The 14,873-nt window shown below is 40.0% G+C and overlaps 1 protein-coding gene across 3 annotated transcripts in view; it reads right to left on the minus strand.

Moving 5' to 3' along the window:
- Positions 1 to 10,480: 10,480 nt before the first annotated feature.
- Positions 10,481 to 14,873, minus strand: part of syde2 (synapse defective 1, Rho GTPase, homolog 2 (C. elegans)) — a 49,377-nt gene continuing 44,984 nt past the window's right edge. For 2 of the 3 annotated variants that reach the window (XM_031283853.2, XM_031283855.2), the window contains exon 8: positions 10,481 to 13,656. In XM_031283853.2, the coding sequence (XP_031139713.1) occupies positions 12,938 to 13,656 (719 nt within the window). In that variant the 3' untranslated portion in view covers positions 10,481 to 12,937. The remainder of the gene's footprint in view (positions 13,657 to 14,873) is intronic. The other variant, XM_031283854.2, reaches the window with a different exon arrangement.

Consider the following 14,873-nt stretch of genomic DNA (forward strand, 5'->3'; position numbering starts at 1 on the left):
GGCCACAATCATGACTCTAAATTACTGATAATGTTGCTTTGTATCTGCTGAATGTGTAAAAAATAAACTATTTGCTAACTTCTTCAGCAAAGTCTCGCATTACCAGATGCTGCGGAGGAAGGTCTGGCGAGTCCACACAGCATTCTGGGATGGGAGAAAAACGTGCTCTGGTTTATTGGCATTTCTTTAAACCAATCACAATCGTCTTAGGCGGTGCTAAGCACCGGAGAGAGGTACGATGCCGCTGCAAAATAGCCTCGGGAAGGAACTTGTTTTGGTGGAACGTGTACATTCAAAGGTTGTTTTAGTCGTGCAACAGAAAACTCAGATTGGACAGATAGTCTAGCTAGCTGTCTGGATTTACCCTGCAGAGATCTGAGGAGCAGTTAACCATAGTCCTCATAAATCCACCGGAGTTTAAAATTCCAACACAAAGAAAGCATAAGGTAACGGAAATCCAGCCGAAAAGAAGGACATACGGCGGAATGTCCGACGGCAACGGAGCAATCCCGGAAGTGGAAGGTCGTGGATGTAGACTACTGTTGGGTGAACAGCTTGTTTTGCTGCTCTCACATGCTGCTGTGACTTCATGATCTTAACAGTGGTCACATCACATGTAGATTTGAAGCAGCCTGCTACATTGACCATTTTATTAATGTGACTCCAGTCATTCTAATGAGAGAATTCCTATGTTATTATTTTTCAATTTGTTTTTGCCTGTATATAGTGCTGACTAGCTGCTGTCCAATCACTTGTGAGACTCGACTGTTTTGACATTGCAGTGGCACTGCACCTGAATGAGTGGCCTTGAAACTCTGTCAACAGGAGCGAGGGAGCAGTGGAGTGCTGTTCACAGCGACAAGTAGCTCTGCAGCTAAAAAAAAAGTGTCATTAATTTCAGTTAGACGCTTTCAACACAGTGGAAATGTTTTCCTAAGTGAAATATTTACTTCTGTCACATTGTTCACAACATTTCTGAGAATTCTGCTTGCCTTTGCAATATGTTGCAACGAGTACCTCTCCAGCTCTCTGGACTCCATTAGTTTCGCTCCTTCATGGGGATAAAATAAGGACGCCAGGGTCCACCTCAGGTCAAGAGCAGGCCAGCAAACCTATAGTCACAACTGACAGCCGGTATCCTGCCAGAAAAGAGGCTGGAGGGACAGAGGGGGGGGGGGGTCGCTGCATAATATAGGGCAGCGGTCTAGTGCCAGGTTTTCACTCTGTGTCTGAGATGCCTCAAAAGGAAAGAGAGCTAAGAGAGAGGATTGCGAGAACAGATGAACAACAGCAATACAAATTGTTGAATGTTGGGTGAGAGGGGGAAGGAGAGAGTGAGAGAGAAGAAAAAGAAGATGGCAAGAGATGGAAAACAGAGTGGGTTCCCCTCTAGAGAAGTGAGCTGTGGACGACTTCACTCTGGCCATGACTCATTCACGTGGACGGTCCTGTCACAGAGCGGCGGGGTGCACAGAGGCAGGCGTCCATATGGCCCCTGAGGCACCAACAAGGCCGGGGTGACAAAGGGGGCCTCTGCTCTCCAGTCCTCAAACCTCTCTGGGAATTCTGTTTCGCAGTCCCTCTCTCGTCTGCGGAGCCTCTCACTTTCTCCCAGGCCAGCTCAGGAATGTGCCTTCTACATACCAAAACACACACACACACACACACACACACTCACACACACACACACACACACACACACACACACACACACACGGCTGCTGGTTAGTTATTGTTTTCTGATGCAAAGACTGTTGTGCAATTGAGTAAGCTTGCATGCAACGTAAACATCCGTGGCATTTCAAGTTCCACAGACATGCAGAGACGTTTGCAGGTTATAATCTCTGCTGCTTAGCACTCACACTTCTTTAATGTTTTTGGACAATGAGCAACAGCACAGCCCCCCCCCCCCGGCATGAAGGGAATTGCCTGCCGTCCAATTTTTATCACCAATTCTTCAAAGTTTTCAAGCCAAATCCTGGGAAACAATGTGAGCAGGTGCTGGGCAGGAGGGGCTGTAAATCTGGCCTGGCGAATTAAGCCATTGCCTTGGCATTGTTCTGGCTGGCCTCTTAGCTGCTCCTGCTGGGGAGGGTGTTAGGTGGGGTGGGGTGGAGCGAGGGTCTGCTGCCTAAATCTCCCAACATGGGGCACCCTGCACATTTCACACATAGTCATCTAAGTTAAACCCCAGCTGCAGAGGGCGAGATACACAAACACACAACGTCACAGGTCCTGCAGGAGAAGGAAAAAGTGGTTGCCTCTGAGGAAATGATTGTTCAGACATGTTTCTAATTCTTTTCTTGTCCATTTGCATCCAATTAAAAAACAAACAAACAGTTTCCTCAGCACCTTCCTTTGACATCAAAGCAGCCGGTTGCTAAAATTATCCACGGTTTAATCGTCAGGCTATGTATGTTTCATTGCTGTAAAGTGTAAAAGACGTTTTTCTTTAAACCCTCTAAGAGGTTGACGGTAGGTTTCATTAGTTGATCCTTGACCTCATAAGAGATCAGGTGACCAGGGCACTGCTGTGGAATGTTCCCTCTTGACTCCTTTTCTAATTTCAAAGCTCTCAACAGTTTGAATTCTTGTCATTTTTACCAGCTCCAACTCAATGTACCAACCATATGTGTGTGTGTGTGTGTGTGTGTGTGTGTGTGTGTGTGTGTGTGTGTGTTTGTGTTTGTCCTGTGATTAGTCAAGAGTAGAAAATGTAAAAGTACAGCACAGTTTGACAAAACTAGACAGTATCTTACAGTGTTCATCAGCAGAGTAAGTTTGCTTTCTGAGCAATTCTATCTACTGATGGAAACAATTCATCTTTGAGACATTATTTAAGGATAATAATAAGACGAAGCAATTCAATAATGTATGGAAGTACATTTAGGCCCATAAAATATGCATGTACTACTTATGACTCATGACTTTTTTTTATCACTTTTTTCTATATACTATACTATCACTTTTTGCGACATTATTCAGATTTTTTATATCAAAAATAGAGCCCAGTTATTAGATATGAAAGGGGAGAGAGAGGCGGAGTGACATACTGCAAAGGCTGCAGGTCGGAGTCGAACCCGCTGCCGCTGCGTCAAGGAATAAACCTCTATTTATGGGAGCCCACTCTAGCAGGTGAGCTATCCAGGCTACTATGACTTTTTTATCACTTTTTTTGACATACTATATGATGATTTTTTTTTTTTATCATTCAACTAACTTTTTTCCAAAATGCTATATTATGACTTTTTATGACTTTTTTTTAGACATACTATACTTTGACTTTTTTTACCATTTTTTTGATATACTGTACTATGACCTTTTTCATCATACTATACTAGGACTTTTTTATCACTTTTTTGGACATACTATATAATGACTTTTTTTTTATCACTTTCAATAACTTTTTTCCGAAATGCTATATCATAACTTTTTATGACTTTTTTCGACATGCTATTGTATAACTTTTTCGATATACTATACTATGACTTTTTTATCACTTTTTTCGACATACTATACTATGACTTTTTCCTATGACTTTTTTGACACACTATACTTTGACTTTTTTTTTTACAATTTTCTTTATATACTGTACTATGACCTTTTTCATCATACTATACTATGACTTTATCACTTTTTTCATCATACTATACTATGACCTTTTTTATCACTTTTTACGACATACTACATAATGACGTTTTTTTATCACTTTCACTTTCACTTTTTTCCCAAATGCTACATTATGACTTTTTTCAACATACTGTGCTTTGACTTTTTTTTTTTTTTTTTTTTTTTACAATTTTTTGATATACTTGACTATGACCTTTTTCGATTATACTATACTATGACTTTTTTATCACTTTTTTCAACATGCTATACTATGACTATTTTAACAATTTTTTTTTGACATATTATACTATGACTTTTCATCACTTTTTTCAAAATGCTATTGTATGACTTTTTCGACATACTATACTATGACTTTTTTTACTATTTTTTTGATATACTTTACTATGACCTTTTTCGATTATACTATACTATGACTTTTTTATCACTTTTTTTGGCATACTATACTATGACCTTTTTATAATTTTTTTGGCATACTATACTATGATTTTTTTGATATACTATACTATGATGTTTTCATAAATTTTTTGACAAACTATACAATGACTTTTTTATCACTTATTTCAACATGCAACACTATGACGTTTTTCAACATACTATACTATCACTTTTTTTTATCACTTTTTTCAACAGACTATACTATGACTTTTTTCAACATACTATTCTATGACTTTTTTTGACATACTATACTATTCTCTTTTTTATCACTTTTTCATTATCTTTAACCTGATAAACTATTTTTTTTATTTTACATTATTGGTATTATTCAGCATTTCAATGAAATTCACACTATGTAAACCATTTCCACGTTTCCAACTATTCTCAGTACTTCACCTTCTTCTTACGCAATTATGCCAGCAATCCAGTTTAGCTTTAGCAATTTACCTTTTTAGCATTCTCAAGCATTTTCTGCATTTGTAGTTACTCTATATAGGCCTATAACTATATTATAGATGAGTGTGCTATTTTGGATGTTTCCACTTCTAATAATTAGTTTATATATTATACTGCCCTTGTTTATATGGTCTTTGGTAAAGTAGTTGTACAAAAATAAAGTTTGTTATTGTTCTGAGCAAGGACCTCTCAGGCAGGAGATTCTCCCTCAACCCTGCTGTGACAGGCAGCATGAACGACTGATGCTCTGCCGCCTGAGCCTCATCAAAAGAAGGTCCTTCAGTGAGGAAATATTCACAATATTTTTACCAGAGGAATTCAGGTTCAGGTGCATATTGAGATGTTTTTCATACGGTATCTTGGCATAAACCCAGACCAGGATGCAGCGCCTTCAGAGTGGGATCTGTCATCTAAACTATCAGTCTATCAGAGCAAAGATATGGAAAACCCTTAAGGCTTTTCCTATGGAAACTTTGAACTGTCTTTTTTTAACATATAGTCATCAGTGATGACAAACAGTCAGTGATTGAACGGAAGTGTAACCAAAGACATATTTTGTACATAACTTTGCTTCCATGAAATAAAGTTAATTTGTTGGTTGGAAGTTCACACATAGATCTACAGTATGAAATTCTGTGAATTTTGAGAGTGAGTTTTTAGGGAAAGTTTTGCTCAAGGGAAGAGTTCCACATATTCAGAAGTGTGCTTATTTGCTTTCTTGTGAGAGCTAGATGAGAAGATTGATACCACTCTCATGTCAGTCTGTTGATTATGAAGTTTTCGTATTGTTTTCGCATTGCTAGACCTATCGCCACAGCGCTGTGGAGTAAGGCCTTTGTGCTAAACTATGCTAACTGGCTGCTGGCTGTAGCTTCTTATCTATCCTACAGACATGTGGTATCGTTTTTCTCATCTAACGCTCAGCAAAAAATGCAAATGAGCGTAGCCTATTTCCCAAAACTATAAAAAAAAGAGGCTAGCTAGTAGTCAGTCAGAATCAAGGAGACTTTTCAAGCAGCAGGCAAACTAAGTTTTACTGCTGACAGCTGGAGAGTGCTCTGCTGACAGGAGGCAGGCGATAGCATAAACTAAAATACCGACTGTGTCACTCCACTTCCTCTGCAGAGAACAAAGTTATCACTGCACCTCATTTCAGCATGATGTTACAGACTGGTTGGAGGATGAATCACTACAAAAGGTGTGCCACCTGCAAGTTTATCAAACCATGGAGGCCCAAATCTTCTCAGATTTGGGCCACAGCAGCTGTCAAGGCCTCTTTTCAGTCTCACCTTTCACATTTTTCTCTCCTATCAAGCGGAGCAAACCCTCACCCTCATCCTGTCCTCACGCTGAAAGGATATTGCTCTCGTCTGAAAGAGCAGGAGGGGGAGAGGTGATGAGCAGCTTACTTCTAGGAGAGATTAGCCTTATTAAAATGAAATAGTCTAGTCCTGAGTGACAGAGCAATGGAGGTGGAGGAGGAGGGCAGAGTCAGGGAGCACGGAGGAAAGGGCCTACGTTGTGTGAGGCCCGGCCCCTGAGGATCTGAAGCACCGCTCCTCTGTGTTCTCCTTCCCCCCATTCTTCACTTTCACCTCTAGCTCTCTCCTCATCTCCCCCCCCCCCCTTTCCTCTGGTCTGCTCTCTCATCATCACCGCGGTCCAGAACAGGCGGATCTGTCAGCGGTGCGTCAAGAGATCTGCCCTAAGGCCCTCAGATGAGCTGCCAAGTACAGGGGCTGGACTGTAGAGGAACAAAAGACCCCCCAAAAAAACACATCAGAAAGTTTTGGACCTTGGTAAAATGTGTTCAATAACCCTCCTATTGAAGGGCACTGCATGTATGGAATGTGTGCCCAGGGTCACAGCGTAAAGGTTCCCAGCAATTACCTAGGCTTAGTTTCGTCCATGTTTATAAGGAGTGAATGGGTAGTATGTTTTGGAGAACATTAACCAACCTGAGCCTCTCAGAACACGTCCAATGAAAGATGTACAAAAGGACTGACCGTGCTGAATATGACTTTGTAATTTGTACCTAATGACACTGTGGTAATCCTTGTTATGCACATAAAGCCATGATTGAATCCGAAGACCAGAATGCACACCATGTTTGTGACTGACTCTCATGCTGGCCTAAGAACAAGATACATTTATTCCTCTGGAGATAAAGAAAGTATTAAAAGCCCCAAAAAACAAGGTTTTAAAGCCCAAATTGTACTGTATTAACAGAAATATTAGTCACAAATTTTCCTATTTGAAAGAAAGAGCCAGGAAGTTGTGATAAGACCGCTGTCAACACAACGTACAGACCTTTTAACTCTACCAACTTAAATAATTAACAAACAGCAAAGGCCAATCGAGAGGAAGGTGGTTAAAGGCACAGAAGCAAAGAAGGTGTTTTGAATTGACTAATTTTGGTCAAAAAGTGTATCTTAATAAATACATAGACAATACATGTATATACTTACACACACACACACACACACACACACACACACACACACACACACACACACACACACATGTCCTATGTTCAAAACATTTATATATTCTTTTACTCTTTGTCACTTTCTGGATATGGATCCTTGATTTTTCCTGAAGCGCCTTCTCCTTCTTTGTCAGTGTTTGGGTGTTCTGAGACTGTTCACCTTGCATTCCACTTCTTGGTGAACCTGGAGCTGAGAGAGCAAACATTTCCACATCCTGGGAAACAGTAAGGTTTACACAAAGCACAATATAAAAATAGCATGCACTGATGACTGTCCTTGCTTCCTTCGGATGTGATTACTGCAGCTGACTACATGTTGCTGGCATGAAATACTGTAGTTTAACACAATAAATCTTGATACATCAGTTATTTTAGTTTGAATAAAATCATCACCAACTGCTTTACTTTAATGTCACATAAAGGTCCAATCGCCCCAAACCTTTATTATCATGTTAACACTTTACTACCGGGGAAGAAAGTCTAAAACAAAGGCTGTGTGTTTTTGTGGTTGGCTGGTTGACTTGCAGCAATGATACTGACTCACAGTTCAGCATAGATTAAGTAACAGGAGGGAGAAGAAGAAGAAGAAGAAGAAGAAGAAGAAGAACAAGAAGAAGAACAAGAAGAAGAACAAGAAGAAGAAGGGGAGAAAAGGTCTGGTTTCACATGCAGGTGGCTGTCAAGGATGTTTACCTGAAGATACCCATATCTCTTGTTGCTTCCAAATTAGAAATGAACAAAAGTATAGTTCTGTTCTCTCCAGACAGATGGTCTGATATCAAGTGGCGACCCTGACTATCCACACAGGCGCCGTTGTTATTATGTCTACCACTGTCTTCATATGGGATTTCACTCTTGCTTTTATTGGGGCTGAGAGAACTGCTATGCAAGTCAAACATGGATGAAGTACTTTACAAATAGGCACCTGAGTCCTTTTCCAGATGTTTAAAAATGGAATTTGAAAATGTTATTAGTAAATATTACTCATTGTCAGAGTGAATTATTGTTCATCTTGAAAAGACCCAAAATAACTAAACTCTGTTTAATTTGTCAGTTAAATATTTGGCTCCATCGCCACACAATTCCAGTCTGAATGATATGATACAGTACAGTAGATTTTTTTCCTTAACTTCAGTGGGGATATGAAAAAAGGGCTTCAGGGTGCAGGCAGGTATGTGTACATTCTGTACCCTAGATCTTTCTCATACCTGTTCAAGGCAGCCATAAAAACACGACATGAACCTACAGTAGTGACATCAAACAAGGCTTGAAACCATTTAGTGCTGAAAGGCCCGCGGCTGCTCTGACTTCTCATGCTAGCTGCCAGAGATATGTATCACCTCAGCTGGAGCCACTTGGGCGCAGGTACTTTCATGGTCCTGGTTTTAGATCTCATTTTGGAAAGATACTTAAAATTACATTTAACTGTTTCAGCAAACTGCTTAGGAGTCTACACATTGATCTAGGTTTAGGTTTATTGTGTCACAAATGCTTCTGGTAATGTTGCTTTTTTAGCCACAGTAAAAGTGTAGCCTTCCAGCAGTGGATTTTACTGGATGGCTAAATGCAGCTGCATGCTGGGAATGTCCCTGAAGCTGGAAGTCGTTTTGGGAGATTCCCACAAGCCAACAAGGGCAATTCCCCAACTTATTTATCTGTTCTCTGCTGAGGCTGGCTCACAATGCTACCACAGCAAAGAGATAAATCTTCAAAAAAATAACACAGAGACCATTTTCCTGAAGTTAAGATTTTCCCATTGGTTTTCAATAAAACAAAGTTTAGAATGGTTTGGGGAAATGCGGCTGCAGTGTCAAGTCATTTAAACAAGAGTGATATGATTTCTGGGCCACATGTAGAATACCATATGTGTCTGTATAGAGATTTTCATAACAAGTTTTTTATGAATGAATTCCAGGGTTGTCTATGTGCGTAGGAGTCAGACGATGTTAACTGTGCACTAAAAATGACTTTGCAATCCCAGATAATGTTGGTATTTTTTAGCACATACATTTTGTTTTCTTTGTTTAGAAAGCTGCATAATCAGATCTGTGAAATCCCATTCCGGTGTTAGGGAAGCTTTAGGTCAATGTTGAGTTTTAAAGCAACACTATGTAACTTTTCCCACATTGGTCCCCCTACAAGTTGTCTCATTGGAACTACAGCTGCAGCTAAAAGTTACATAGTGTTGCTGTAATGAGCATTTCATTCTGGTCATTCAAGGTGATATTGGCTTGATGGTGTTTTTTGCCTCCAACGGTGCCTTACAGGCAGCTAACCCTAACCATTGCTGCGCTGCCTGGGAGCAGACGTTGGGGGCAAAAAACACCAAATACCGTGATATTGCAACTTAAACCCCGACTGTGTGGTGGAAAATGTATTAATTATGTAGTAAAAATGAGGAAATGTCTCTGAGATGAAAGCTCAATTATATCCTAGGCAGATTATAGCTGACTCCAATGATGGACTTTGTGTCTCTGCCAAAAACAGAGAACAGAGAACCATGTGAATGTAAAATAATATACTTTATTATGACCATACATTTCTTAGGATCAATACAAAGCACTTTTCTGTTTTCTTTAGTGATGCTTTCCATGTGACATTTTTTCTCCAGAGGACAAAGAGGACAAGACACAACGATTAACCCTCAAAAATGTTCACACACAAAAATGATGCAGGTGTTTGCTGATATATTATGTAAAAGAGAGGTGAGAAGGCGGTAGCTGAGCATATGCTAAAACAGACAGGAAGAGTACCTAATATGGAGCCACAGCTTTGGAAAACAACAGAAAGAGTGTATTTCTTTGAGCATCACTCACATGGCTTCATCATAACAAACCCCTCAGTCAAACTGAATCTTAGAAGTGTTTACCGGCAATTTGAAAGGATAATCTAAGTGATGCTCTCCATTTGGTTTCTATGCTGTAAATGAGGCCCTGGTTGTTTTTGTGTTGCCCAGGCAGACAGATGGTTGGAAAGGAACCCTGCTGAAACTCACTTTCGCCGGACCCACTCAGACTGACAGCAGCAGCCACAGCTTCACCACCATGAAGCAGCAGGACTGTGAACAGAAAGCATGCTGGAGGGTGGGGTGTGGAATAACAAATAAAATGAAAAATGTACCAATAACTGAAAACTCTACATCAATTGTCCATCTTCAAGCCCAATCTAATGTATCTTCCTTCAATCAAGTGTTTAATTCTGCAACTGGGTTTCACAGTTGAAACTGTCTGATGTTAATTGTCATATTGTTAGAAAAACAAGAATTTGAAATGCAAAATTTTGGTAGTGGAAATAAATGGCTATATTCAATGATAACAGTGAAAATACTGTATATTTGTACAATTTGGAAGTGTCCCAAACCGAATCACTGTTTGCCTTTAAATCCTCTGGAGAAAAGCTTGACCAGTGAAATCATCTGTCTAATGGAGGAACAGCGTGATGAACCAACAAGCATACATTACAAAATAAGTCTTTTTTACACATAAATATCAAATACAAAGGCAGATGGGAAGGAGCCTTGTTAATGTCAGTAAAGCTTTTGACCATGCGATGTTCAGTACCTTAAAAAAAAATACAATATTCATATACACAGCTTAGTCCAACAGAGTCACAAAACAATGTCAAATATATACACAATGCAATAAAAATAACAATATCACTTTTTTCTGCAAGAGCACGATTTTATCATATATTTTACAGCTAAAGTTGTACCATTAGTCCAGCACATTTAGATGTGTACAGGTAGCTTGAAGGGAGGAAAAGCCACTATTACTACAACACTACGAGGTCATCAGAAGTATTTAAATACGCCATTGAAATAGAAGCTGTAAAAAATAATATACTCCGAATACATTTATATAATTATATACATATACATATAGGTTAAATACTGATCATTCTGAATCCCTGGATTGCTGAAAAGGTCCTTTGTCGATTTAGGCAGCTAGCTAAGTCTTACTAACTGAAGCCCTCCGCTAACAGTTCCCACTGCTGCTCTGAAAATTGTGCATTTCACATTTCGGTATCTATTTCACGGTTTTGTAAAAAAGCTGGGAGAAGCAGAAAGGTGACTGGTTGGTGGTATTTAAAGGAATAGTTTGACATGTTGAGAAAATATGCTTATTTGCTATTTTTGCAGAAAGGTAGAAGATTTGATAGACGTTAGCTAATCTTAGCATAGCATAAAGACCTTGTGCAAACGCAAAGATTAAATAAACACAATGTAATGTGTTCATTAGTGAGTTTTAGAAGTGCTGGTAACTTGTTACTTGTTTTACCTTCGGACAGAACTAGGCTAGCTGTTTCCCCTTGCTTCCAGTCTTTAATGCTAAGCTAAGCTAAGCTAAACATCTTATATGTACAAACACAAGAGTGGTAGGCTATCAATCTTCTCATCAACTCTCAGCAAGAAAGTGAATAAGGTAATTTCCCAAAGGTTGGACTATTCTCTTAGGCTTAAAGTGAATATGATGCCACATATAACACATTTTTTGTTCCTGCTTAAGATCAAATACATCTCTACTGTACACCTTTCTGTTAACAGAGATCAGATTATTACTATTATTAATAAGTTATAAACCGTATCTTGTATCCAATTCTGACAGGTGTGGGTATGCCTGTACATGGGGGTCTAAACATGTCAAACAAAGCAGAACATAAATACATTTTAAGCCATATTCTTATTTATCTTTAAGAGGAGGTTTCAGTGGCGGCTGTTTCACCCTCAACTCAGTCCACAGTCCACATTATTTACTGCATGAAGTAAAATGACAATCTACACTACTGCCTGCCTCATAAGTGCATTATTGTTGTACAACATTTAGTGTTTCATACCTCAATAGAAAAGCTCTCTGCTGCCTTAAAAAAGGAAATCCATCCTCAAACAGAATGTACACCCGTTCCTCCCGTGATAGTGGTTTGTGTTATTAAGCATTGTTTACATGCTCGAAAAAAGACAGTAGAAGCTAGAAACTCAGAGGTTTTCCATTCAGCATTAGAGATTAATGTTCTGGTTCAACAAAATACCGGAACATATTTTTTCCAATGCCAAAAATGATAGATGGTGTGTCTTGACTGTAGAATCGACATGGTTTTGTTTTCTTTGCACATTTTTTAAATTATTGTAATGACCTAATTACATATTTTTGTTGGAAACAGTTGAAAGGCCCAATACATCCCTTATTTTTTCCTACCACCGCATAGATGTGGAAGTGTCCAATGTCCAAATGTTGCATCAGAACCCTGCCAACAAAATACTTACGGGGGAGGCACTGGTATATTTTGGTATGGAAATGGTCAATGAAAAAAAAAAAGTGTCTATCAGTAACTTTGCTCCACAAATGTTGGCATCAGTATTACCGCTGAAAAGTTTGTATGAATAGAGCCCCATAGTACGCAGGGTGGATTCGTACCTGCTCAAAAACATAATATACTGCAGCCTTTTTCGATGTAGAAACAACTCTTCATAACATCATAGAGGTTATCCTGTTGGTTGTCAACACTATCAAAATCACACGAGGGAATGCATTTTATTTCAGGGTGGATTTTCCTCTTGACGTACCACCTTCACACAATTAAGGCACCTTTTAAACCCCTGAGGGGTCAATGGGTTCTTCTAATAAGAAGAGAAGCAACAATAACAACATGGAACACAGAACCGGACTGAAACAAACCAACAACATAAAGTAAGACAGCCGACAAAATGAAAGGAATGTCTATGGGTAAGGTACAAACGCCAGAAGTGCCCCGTTACACATCTTCTCATCCTTTAGGTTTTTACAGCAGCACCGCGCGTACATCACAGGATCTCCATGGAAACACCGTGGCTGTATCCTGAAGCACCTTAATCGGTAAAGAAGGTCTTCTCCAAACCCCATCAGTCCTTATGAGTGTGTGAGTGGATATGTGTGTGTGTCACTGTAGTAGGAGTCAGTATCCGACGTTGACCTTGTTCTTGTTGAGCTCTCGCTCCAGGTTTCCTATCAGAGTGTCGATGCTCTCCTGCAGGTCTCTCAGGTTGACCCTGTTGCTCAGCACTGGGCTGATGTCCTGGATCTTCATGTAAGCCTGGTAGGTGTGCTCTTTGGGCAGACGGGGGGGAAGGATGTGGTCGCACACCCTCTCCTCCTCCTTGTCCTCTATATTCTGCCCATTGCCTGAACCATCACTCTCTACTTGCTTCTCCTCCTCCTCCTCCTCCTCGTCCTCTTCCTCATTTTCCTCCTCCTTCACCGCCTCCTCTCTCTGAGGATGCTCCTGCTCAGCAGGATCAGACGCAGGGCTCGGGACCATCTGCCCCTTATCTTCCTCTGTATCCTCAGGCTTCTTCTGGGCCTCCTCAGCTGCCTCTGTATCCTCGGAGGGCACGTCGTCATAGTCCGCCTCCTCTTTGCTGGGAGGCAGCAAAATATCACAAGGGAAGTAGCTCTCGCCGCAGCCGCTCCAGTCGCCGGCGTAGCGGTTGCTGGGGCTGTCCAAGCGTCCCGGTTTGGGCCGCAGAACGCCTGCCATCTCCGCTTCAGAGAGGTTCAGGACCTGGGGGCGCTCTTTTCTCCGCCTTATGGGAGGAGCTGACAGCAGGTCAGATGAGGCCGGAGCCAAAGAGGCTACAGGGGGCTGGGAGGAGGACCGGCCATGTGGGTCCACAACTGGAGAAGCAGACAAAAAAAGGCAAAAGACAGGCAGAGTTAATGAGATGTATAGAGAACATTTGAAATAATATCTTTAAAGAAATGGTTCCACATTTTGGGAAATACACTTATTTGATTTCTTTGCCAAGAGTTAAATGAGAAGCTCAAAACTACTCTGTATTCTAAATATGTGGCAACAGCCAGCAGCAGGTTAGCTTAGCTTAGCATAAAGACTGGAAGCAGGGGGAGACAGCTAGGGGTGGAATTTATTTACCTTTTGGGAAGAATATTTCCCAAAATTACAAAATATTTGTTTAAAACATTTTTTTTTTCAAGTATAGTGTGCATGTGTATTTATGTTCTTATCTATTTATTATTTCATGTTTTTATGTGTTTTTGTGTGAATGTGTATGTGTTGGCTACCTGTTGTGAACCAAATTGCCCCTTGGGGACATTAAAGACATTTCTATTCAATAAAAGGTTAGTTCACACAAATTACAAAAGAAAAAAAAACCTTTCATGGCATCTATCCTTGCAGATATTTATGTTTTTTTTAGCCCATATTTTGAGATATCTGTCTCACTAATTTGACCACCAACCCGATTTTGATAGGAACTATTTATTTGGTAGAAAGTAGTTCAAGTGAAAACTCTTCACAGTGAGGTTTGGATAATCCTGAGTGTTGATTATGGACAGTCACATTGCTGCTTTAGTTATTTTATTGTAAATTGTAAATGCTTTGAGTGCTACAAACTAAATTCCAGGAATCTTAAAACATAGGCACAAAACCAAAACTATCTGCAGAGCAAGATATCACAATGCGTAAGGGACAAAATATATATTTTTTTGTAATTTGTGTGAACTGACCCTTTGGTCCCCCTTTTGGTCCCCCCTTCGGGTAACTTCATGGTTAAAAATGACATTAAAAACATGCTGTGAAAACGGCAATCCTTTTTTTGTAACACAACTGAGACCACAGGTTTATCTGTACTAACTTCTATCGGGGCAACAAAGGTATCTGGATAATCCAGCAATACATTCATTAAATTGTGGGAGCCCTGATATAAACCCTGCCAAAATAATCGAACATGCCATGCTGTGTTTAAAGTCAGACAAACACATGCTGAAGTCACACCACCACACTCTGTGACTCTAATGCCATCCTTCTGTACTATTTGTTATCAACTGTTGACTAAACCAAACTTAAAAATGAACTAAACTGGAACCCTGTTTGG

The sequence above is a fragment of the Sander lucioperca genome, chromosome 11 (assembly GCF_008315115.2).
Source record: "Sander lucioperca isolate FBNREF2018 chromosome 11, SLUC_FBN_1.2, whole genome shotgun sequence".
Taxonomy (NCBI): domain Eukaryota; kingdom Metazoa; phylum Chordata; class Actinopteri; order Perciformes; family Percidae; genus Sander; species Sander lucioperca.